General features: G+C 31.0%; 2 protein-coding genes across 2 annotated transcripts; both read left to right on the plus strand.

Moving 5' to 3' along the window:
- Window positions 1–1607: 1607 nt before the first annotated feature.
- On the plus strand, window positions 1608–6759 carry LOC108485864 (putative disease resistance RPP13-like protein 1). Its single transcript, XM_017789710.2, has 3 exons — window positions 1608–6030; window positions 6137–6354; window positions 6470–6759. Exon 1 carries the CDS (start codon window positions 1762–1764, stop codon window positions 2971–2973), a length of 1212 nt encoding a protein of 403 aa, XP_017645199.2. The 5' UTR covers window positions 1608–1761; the 3' UTR covers window positions 2974–6030; window positions 6137–6354; window positions 6470–6759.
- On the plus strand, window positions 3260–5987 carry LOC108484860 (putative disease resistance RPP13-like protein 1). The gene is made up of 3 exons (XM_053027604.1): window positions 3260–4380; window positions 4497–4593; window positions 4707–5987. The coding sequence occupies exons 1-3, from the start codon at window positions 3260–3262 to the stop codon at window positions 5985–5987; spliced, it is 2499 nt and encodes an 832-aa protein (XP_052883564.1).
- Window positions 6760–9462: the final 2703 nt, after the last annotated feature.

Genomic DNA, 9462 nt, shown 5'->3' on the forward strand with positions numbered 1-9462 from the left:
TTAAATTTTAGAATTATATTAAGAATTTTTAAATTTTTAAATTTTTTAAAAATTTTATAATAATATTAGTAATTTCACCTAATTTCTTTTCAATTATTATATATTTTTAAAATTTTATTTTTATAATTGATATGTTTTTTTAGATTATATATATTCTAAGTTATATATATATATTTATATTTTTCTATTTTTAAATATTTATATACATATAATAAAAAAATTTATTTTTATATAAAAACGTCACGTCACTTTATAATTTTTTAACATGTCTTGTAATTACTGTAGTATAAAACAATTCTAATAATTTTCTATTTGAATTATTTTATTATAAGAAAAGTATATTTTAACTAATATTTAAAAGTGAAGATTGACGCTTTTTACCTCAAAAATCCATTTTTTTTTAAATGGAATGATTATAAGATTACTTATTAAAATAGGGCGTTTTTGAAAATAATCAAGGGTGGAGCCTAATAAGGTATAGGCATCACACAATTTTTTGCCCACCATTAAGGCCATCATTAGGCTGTTATTAGGTAAAATAATTATTTTTTATGGGTGGTGTCACTCTATACGGTGGCATTGGTATATAGCACTTATATATGCTACAATATTAATAAAATACGAGTTGATATGGGTTGGGAGATGAAGGAGAGCTGTCAGAAATACAAAAAATTAATGTTAAAGAAATATACCAAATTAATTGTACATGAACACATCAACTACTCTAAAATTTAAGCTTAACTCAACAACTACATCTAACTAATAAGTAACACAACACCATAAAATCCGGACAAATAATAAAGATTACAAAACAAACAAATAAATAAAAATTACAAAAAATAAAAATGTACCATTAATTTGCTGCTGTCTTCTTTTTTTACCAAAACCACAAAATGTGACAAATAGTAAAGATTACCTTAAACAAATAAATAATAAAAGGGTGCAAGCCATGAGAAAAAAATAAAAACCCTGTGATTGTCCGGTTATGTTTTCTGTAGAGGTGCCGCATAACACCCCTCCTCCAACCCATTGGTACGCCTAATGTCTCTCGTCTAATTATTAAAAAATATTTTTTTAAAACTCGTATTTTATCTAGTATAAGTGTCATACCAATTTTGCCATATAGAGTGACATTACTAATAAAATATTATTATTTTTAATTAATAGCGGCCAAATGATAACCTTACGAAGGTGGGCAGAAAATTGGGTAGTACCGTTATCTTATCAGGCACCGCCTCTAATTATCGTTTAAAATATACCATTTTAATGAATAATTGTATGTAGATACCATTTAAGATATTATTTCATTTTTTTTATTATTAAACTAAAAAAAACCCCGAGAATTGAAGCTAGATTTAGATTCAGCACGAACCTCCATAAAATCAAGATGGTGCTTCAGTTTTCCAACGAATATATTAGTCTCCTCCTAATGCATAAAAAATGACTTTTCAGTGCAAAACGGTGTCGAAGAGAGGCTGTCGTTCACATGATTCAATATATTATTTTATAATAGCCATTTCTTTTAAATTCAAAACGGTGTCGTTCACACTTTGGGGAACCAACTTGAAAAAATATTTTTGTTCTTTTCCCTAAAGCATACTCACAACAGCAACACAAATAAAATATAGAAATTGGAGAGGCTGTGACCTATTTTCCACCTCCTTTCTGTTTCCCCGTCAACTCAATCCATCTTCATTTCTTTCCCTCATTTTCCTTTTGCTTGTTCATCTCTCTATTTGATTTCTTTGTCGTAATTCCACCATGTCTTTCATTGGAGAGGCTGCTCTTTCTGCGTTTTTGGAGTTGTTGTCTGGCAAGTTGGTTGACTATGTACTCAACTTTGTGGCAGATCACAGGCAAGTCCACAAGCAATTCAAGCAGTGGCAATCCATATTACCCGAGATCAAAGCAGTGTTGAAACATGCAGAGGAGAAGCAGATCAAGGACGAGGACGAGGGTGTGAAGAATTGGTTGGACGATCTCCAAGACTTAGCTTACGATGTGGATGACATCTTGGACGAGTTCGCTTACGAGGAGTTACGCCTCAGGCTCCAAGAAACTCAAGCTCAAGCCAGCACTAGTAAGGTACAGAAACTCATTCCTACCTGCTGTACTGGTGCTAATTTCTCTCCATCCTCTTTTATGTTCAATACTAAGATGATTTCAAAGATTCAAGAAATCACTGATAGACTGAATAGTTTGAACACTCGAAGAAGTAGTTTGGGGTTGAGTGAGATCATGTCTCAAGGCGCAACTTCCAAGGGAAAGAAACCAAGGCTGCAACCAACTTCCTTGATGGATGGAGCTGTGGAGTATGTTGGTAGAGCCAATGAGAAGCAAGAAATGCTTGAGTTGCTCAAAAGTAACAACTCCGATGGAGTTTGTGTCCTTTCCATCGTTGGCATGGGAGGCATGGGGAAAACAACTCTTGCTCAGCTTGTTTACAATGATCCCAGCATTAAGGAGTCTTTTGATCACAAGGCCTGGGTTTGTGTTTCTGATGAATTTGATGCAGTTAATATAACTAAGACAATTTTACAGTCCATCACTTCTGAGCCATGCACTTACAATGACCTGAATTTAATTCAAGTCAAGTTGAAGGAGAATTTATCTGGAAAAAGGTTCTTGCTTGTTTTAGATGACATTTGGAACGAGAGTTACACTGATTGGACCATCTTACGGGCTCCATTTGAAGCAGGAACCAAGATTATTGTAACAACTCGACTCGAAAAGGTTTCATCTAATGTGGATTCGGTGAAAGCTTTTTATTTGGATAAACTCTCGTATCATGATTGTTTATCCATATTTGCTCAGCATGCATTGAAAGCAAGAAACTTTGATGGGCATCTCCAATTTAAAGAAGTTGGTGAGAACATAGTGAGAAGGTGCAACGGCTTACCTTTGGCAGCAAAAGCCATTGGAAGCTTATTACGCACAGTTAAGGATCATAGTGAATGGGGAAAGAATATATGAGAGCGAGATATGGAACCTACCAGAAGATCCATGTGGCATAATTCCTGCTTTGCGATTAAGCTATCATTATCTTCCTCCGCATCTGAAACGATGCTTTGCATACTGCTCCATATTTCCTAAAGATTATGAATTCGAAGAAGAAGAGATAATCTTGTTATGGAGAGCAGAAGGTTTCCTGCAACCAAAAGCTAAAACTCAAGCCAAAGGACTTGGAAACCAATATTTTCAAGATCTAGTGTCGGGGTCATTTTTTCAAATATCTAGTAAAGATAAATCCCGTTTCGTGATGCATGATCTTATGAATGATTTATCTCAATTAGTTGCAGGAGAAATATGTTGCAAACTGGAGGGAGATAAGCAACAAAATTTTTCACACCGCTCTCGTCATTCGTCTTATGTTTTTGATGATCCGTTTCACAGTGTAAAGAAGTTTGAAGCATTTTATCAAACAACTTGTTTACGTAGTTTCCTACGCCTAATGCCTCCAAGATATGGGAATTCCTATTTAACTAATGTTGTCTTGGAAGATTTGTTGCCAAGACTTAGCTACTTAAGGGTTCTTTCTTTGTCTGGGTATTTGATCTATGATTTGCCCGACTTTTTTGAAAATTTAAAACTTCTACGATACTTAAATTTGTCCACAACTGCAATTACATGTTTACCTGATTCTTTGTGTACTCTTTATCATTTGGAGACTTTACTATTAAGAAATTGTTCAAGGCTCAAAAATTTACCCTCTAAGATCGGAAACCTTGTCAACTTGCATTTTCTTGATATTAGAGGTGCGGATTCAATGGAAAAGATGCCCTCCGGATTTGATCAGCTAATCAAGCTTCAAACTTTATCTGATTTTGTTATAGGGGAAGGTGATGGACATCTTATTAGAGAACTGAAAATTTTGTCGAACCTTAGAGGTAATTTTTGTCTTTCTGGGTTGGAGAATGTTAATGGTCAAGATGCGAGGGAAGCTAAGTTAAATGAGAAGCTAGGGATTGATGTGTTAGAACTACGATGGGGTACATACTTGGAGAATAATACAAGGAAAAAAGAAGTTGAAGAGCGGGTGCTAGAATTTCTTTGTCCTCAGAAAAAGCTTAAGCAACTCATCATTGCGAATTACGGTGGTGCAAAATTCTCGACTTGGATAGGAAATCCTTCCTTCCAGAATTTGTCATCTTTGAAGCTTTGCAATTGTAAAAATTGCAAATCACCGCCATCAGTTGGAAGGTTGCCATTGTTAAAAGATCTTTCAATTATTGGTTTGGATCAGGTACAAAAGATTGGTGTTGAGTTCTTTGGAGAAAATGAATTGAAGCCATTTGCATCATTAGAGATTCTATCTTTTAAGAGTCTTCCAAACTGGAAGGAGTGGGACAGTTGTGAAGGAGAAGAGAAGGTTACGAGAAGGTTTTGAAATTCCCCAGCCTTCGTGAGCTTTCAATCGTAGACTGTCCTCAGTTGTTGAGAAGGTTGCCTACCCATGTTTCCTCCTTGCAAAAACTTAAAATTCATACGTGTACAAGTTTGGTAGTTTCAATATCAAGTTTCCCATCACTATGTGAATTAAGTATAGATGGGTGTGCAGAAGTGGTGGATGATTGCTCTTCTCCTGCTAAGGAGGTTTCCTCTTTGCAAACTTTGTCTCTTTCTAAAATTTCAAAGTTTAATATTCCTGCAGATAGGATAATGTTGAGGTTTGGAAACTCAAAACATTTTGAAATTAAAGATTGCAGGGAGTTGGCATCTTTATCACAACATGGGGTTGTCCTCAATTGCACTCTTTGGAAACTGAGGAAGCCGACTTGCAACCTGACAAGATTTCACGTGTTGAAGCTCTGAATATAGGTTATTGTAATGGGCTCAATAGACTGCCAAAAGTCTTACACGAGCTCACATTCCTTACAGTGATGGAAATTTGTAGTTGTCCAGGCTTAGTTTCTTTTGCAGAGAATAACTTTCGTCCTAATTTAAAAAAGCTGAAAATTTCATTCTGTGCGAATTTGGAGTATTTGGTTGATGGAAAGGAAGATAATAAGAGTATGAGTAGTATCCTCCGTCTTCTTGAGGACTTGGAAATAGAATGGTGTGGATCTCTAATGTCTTTGTCATCGAAGGGGCACAAAAATATTTGCAATTCACTTCAACTTCTCCGAATTGCCTGCTGCTCAAAGCTGAGTTGCCTATTTCCAAGCACCAAGTTACCCATAACGCTTAAACGTTTGGTAATTGATATGTGTCCAGAGTTGGAATCCATAGCCCAAGAGTTTGATGAAATTGCTTGTCTTGAATCTATTCTAATTTTAAGTTCTGAAATTAAATCTCTACCACGAGGACTAGACAAGCTCATCCATCTCCAGGAGATTCGATTGAAAAATTGTTCAAATTTGATTTCTATTGAAGAAAGTGGGTTGCTCTCCACCAGCCTCAGAGTTTTCGATGTTGAGGGTTGCAGAAAATTTGGGGCCCTTCCTAAGTGCATGGTCAGCATCACCTCCCTTCAACAATTAATTGTGTTCAATTGTTCGGCTGATATATCATTTCCATCGGAGGGTTTCCCTGCCAATCTCACATCACTTGCAATCTCAAACGCACCCAAAATTTATAGGTCACTTGTGGAATGGGGATTAAATAGACTCACCTCTCTTCAACGCCTCACCATCGGAGGTGGAGGATGCTCAAACGTGGTATCGTTCCCAGAAGAAGGGATTGGAATGGTGCTGCCTCCTTCTCTCACCTGTATCCACCTTTCATATTTTGATAATCTGGAATTCATGTTCTCTGAGGGCTTTCAAGACCTCGCCTCTCTTCAAGAATTGCGCATCTTTAGTTGTCCCAAGCTAACATCTCTACCGGAAAAAGACATGCTTCTCTGGCTTGGTGTTTTATCTATTTTCAATTGTCCGTTGCTGATCGAAGAGTGCTCAAGCGATAAAGGACGAGAGTGGTCTAAGATTTCCCACATACCTGAAGTTGTAATTGATTTTCAAAAAGTAATCCCGAGGAGATCAGATTGAAAGACCAAAATCTATCATTGGTTTCTTCAGAGTCATGGGACAGGTACAAAGAACCATTTCAAACATTTCAGAGCTTTTTAGTTTGATACATCTAACTTTCCTTAGGAACAAGATAATAATAGCAATTTTTTTTAATGAGCAATTTGCAGGCATTGAAAGCTAAGTAGGTGTGGAAGTGGGGTTTGAGAAAGATGGTTTGAAGGAAAAGTAAACATATTCAACAGATCAGCTTTAGCTTATTTGATATAATACAGGGAGCAGTTAGTTAATTCTCTGCTACACTGATTGAGCAATATGCATGATTTGAAAATGACATTGCTTTCTCTATTCTCCAACTACGTATTGATGGCTTTCCTTTGCAACATAGGTATGTGTTCTCATTTCTGTATATGTTGCTTACCAATTATACTACATGGAATAAGTATAGTTCCTTTTGACATTGCTATGCCAATCCTAATTTCATTCTTTTTTAAAATTTTCAGTAATAATTATGAAGGCAGTGTATTTCCCATGTTGTGGATATTGTGATTGGGTGTCACTTTGGAACAATGCATGTATTTCCGGTTGTCCTTTGCTAAACAAGGTTGGAATTTCACTCAAGCCTTGTGCATGTGTCAATGGTGTTTTAGTATTTTCAGAGAGCTGAAGTGATGATGTTTGTAAGCTTTGGGGTTTAATTTTGTAGTAGCATTAGGTAATCGGTTTTTGTGTGATGTGAGCATTGTCTGTTGTAATCTCCCGATTCTTATAGTGAATTCACTTTTTATCCTGACCGTGGATGTAGGAATTATTCCCAAACCACGTATATTATTGTGTTGTTTTCTTTTTTTTTCTTTTTTTCATTTTGATTTTCTCAAATACTACTTTGGTATAACACAGAAGAATAATACAAACATAAATATATATGAATTTACTGATACTCATATTATATAAAGATTAATATGTAACCTTTGAAAATGGACTAACATGTTCATTTATTTATAAAAATTATATTTATTTAATGGTGAGATGAGTAAATTTTTGTATTTATTTAATAAAATTGTTTTTATTTAAATTTAATTATAAAATATATAATCATTAATATTTTAATACGTTTAATTTTTAAATAAGGAATGAGCCTTCATGTTTAATCCAATTTTACCGAAAGAAATAAAATATCAGTAATAATTTTGGATGAATCGATAACTTTGATCTGGTCAGTCCTCTTCCTATATTACTAAGCTAGTTTTTATTTTTTTTATTTTTTAATTTAAATTCTGTGTATAAATAATAATATATTTAATAATTTAAAAATAGTAAAAATTAAAATTTTATCATAAAAAGTAATAAAAAACCAGAAAATCATAAGATTTCACTATTTTTAATTAAAATGTATTTTAATTTAAAATTAAAATTAATTGTTATTAGTTATAAAAACTTTTTAACGTTTGTCTGAAAATGGACTAAAGAAATATAACGAAGACATACTTTAAGTACCAAATTAAGAATTTAAGCTGTACTTGGATATAAAATTGGGATAGGAAAAATTTAAATACCAAAATAAAAAATAGATATACTTTAATTACTAAATCGTGAATTAAATCTTTGTATAATTTTAAAGGAGTTATATAATTTATTTAATTTAGTCTCAGGTTTTTATTTATTCAAAGATAATTAAGTTATTTATATTAACATACAGTAACTAAATACATATTCTTTTAAATATAATAGTTATTTGATATTTTGTAATATTTTAAAATTTACTACTTTGATTTTTATAATCTGTTACTTTTATTATTAAAATATTACATGTTATACGAATTAATTGTATATATTAATTAAAATATAATTTATTTTTAATTTAATATTAAAATAATTAAAATAATTGGTACTACATAAAAAAAATAAAGTAAAGAAATAGAAAAAGATATGTTAAATTATACAATAGTTGTGGAAATTTATATAATTTTTTATAATTTTAAAAATTAAAAATTATATATCTAATTATCTTAAATTTAAATTTAAATTAAATAATACATATTTTATGATAATTTTAAATTTAATGAAATAAAAAAGACAATTTTAAACACAATTAAAATTAGAATTATATTATATTGATATAATTTTAAAAATTTAATAATAACAAATTTAAATAATAAGATAAATAATATAAATTGATAATTAAATTTATACTATATATAAAGGCCTTCCTAAATGACACATATCATGTGCATGTTTTTTACTCATGATAAGATACGGTAAATTTACAATATTAATTTTTTACTGTTCACATTTGAAATTTAATCTTTATATTTAAATTTAACATAATTTATTGTACATTGATATTAGTTATTTCAAATGAATAATAATAATTAATAATAACAAGTTATTACCAAATAATTAAATACTTTATGTTAATAAAACTTAAATATTTTGCCCATAATATAATATAAAAAAGCAGGATAAAAGATTGGCAAATTAATAAAGTTTATTTTCACAGTAATTTTACAAATAGATCAAAATGGATAAGTAAAATTGATGCAATTATAGTACTCACCTCAAGTATGGTATTACATCAATATAAATAAACTTGACTTAAAATATTCTTTCAAATTGTAGGAGTTCATCTCTATTATTTTTCCATATAATTAAAATTTTATATTTTTTAATTTAATTTTAGTAATTTAATAGTTTTGTTTTATTAAGTTTTAAAATAAAGATAATATACAAACAAATGTTGGATACAGTAGTAAAGAGAACACAAATTCAAATTTTGGAGCGACATTCTTAGAAGAAGCAGACACAAATCCTAAAACTTGAATTGTAAAACAAGCATGAAAAATAAAAAATAATAGAGAATTTAAAATTTTTTGTTTTATGATTTTACTGTGTAATTTGGCATGGCACATCCCAAAAATAGGAAAAAAATTTAGAAATTTTTTTTAAGACATAGGGTAAGAGAATTAGAATGCCATAAAAATTATTTGTGTTAAGCAAATAATAAAAATGAACTTGTTGGTTTAATGGTAAAATTTTAGCTTCCCCTTAAGTTTCAAGTTCAAAACCCCTTTTGCACATTTTAATCAAAATAATTTATTTTATTATTTTACCCCATAAATGTATTGAATTTTCAAATTAGCCCAGTCCAAAAACTCATTTTTTAATTTAGTCCTTAATTTAAAATAGTCATAATTCTACATGAATTCCTAAAACCTATTTCAATTAGGGAAAAAGGAATTTTATAAATAGCTAATCTTTTCAAATCTTACAATTTATATCTAGTGAATTTTTCAAGAAAAACTCCCAAAATTTTTCCTTTTCTCCACCATTACTAAATCAATTTTCAAGCAAAAGAATTCAAGGTTTTCAAAGTTGTCCCTCACTTCCCAAGTAGATCGTTAATCTTCTCATTCAAATTAAGGATTTTGTGTCTTCGAATCAGGTGTGGGATCTAAACTTAAATCATTATGTATGATTAATTAAATTTTTAGAAAGT

This window comes from Gossypium arboreum, chromosome 5, assembly GCF_025698485.1.
Source record: "Gossypium arboreum isolate Shixiya-1 chromosome 5, ASM2569848v2, whole genome shotgun sequence".
NCBI classification, from domain to species: domain Eukaryota; kingdom Viridiplantae; phylum Streptophyta; class Magnoliopsida; order Malvales; family Malvaceae; genus Gossypium; species Gossypium arboreum.

Bases quoted from the DNA above. Each gene is read 5' to 3' on its own strand.
- LOC108485864 (XM_017789710.2), top strand. From the start codon at position 1,762: ATGTCTTTCATTGGAGAGGCTGCTCTTTCTGCGTTTTTGGAGTTGTTG.
- LOC108484860 (XM_053027604.1), top strand. From the start codon at position 3,260: ATGCATGATCTTATGAATGATTTATCTCAATTAGTTGCAGGAGAAATA. The intron at 4,381-4,496 runs GTTTTGAAATTC...TACGTGTACAAG, and splicing joins GAAGAGAAGGTTACGAGAAG to TTTGGTAGTTTCAATATCAA. The intron at 4,594-4,706 runs GTTTCCTCTTTG...TAAAGATTGCAG, and splicing joins GCTCTTCTCCTGCTAAGGAG to GGAGTTGGCATCTTTATCAC.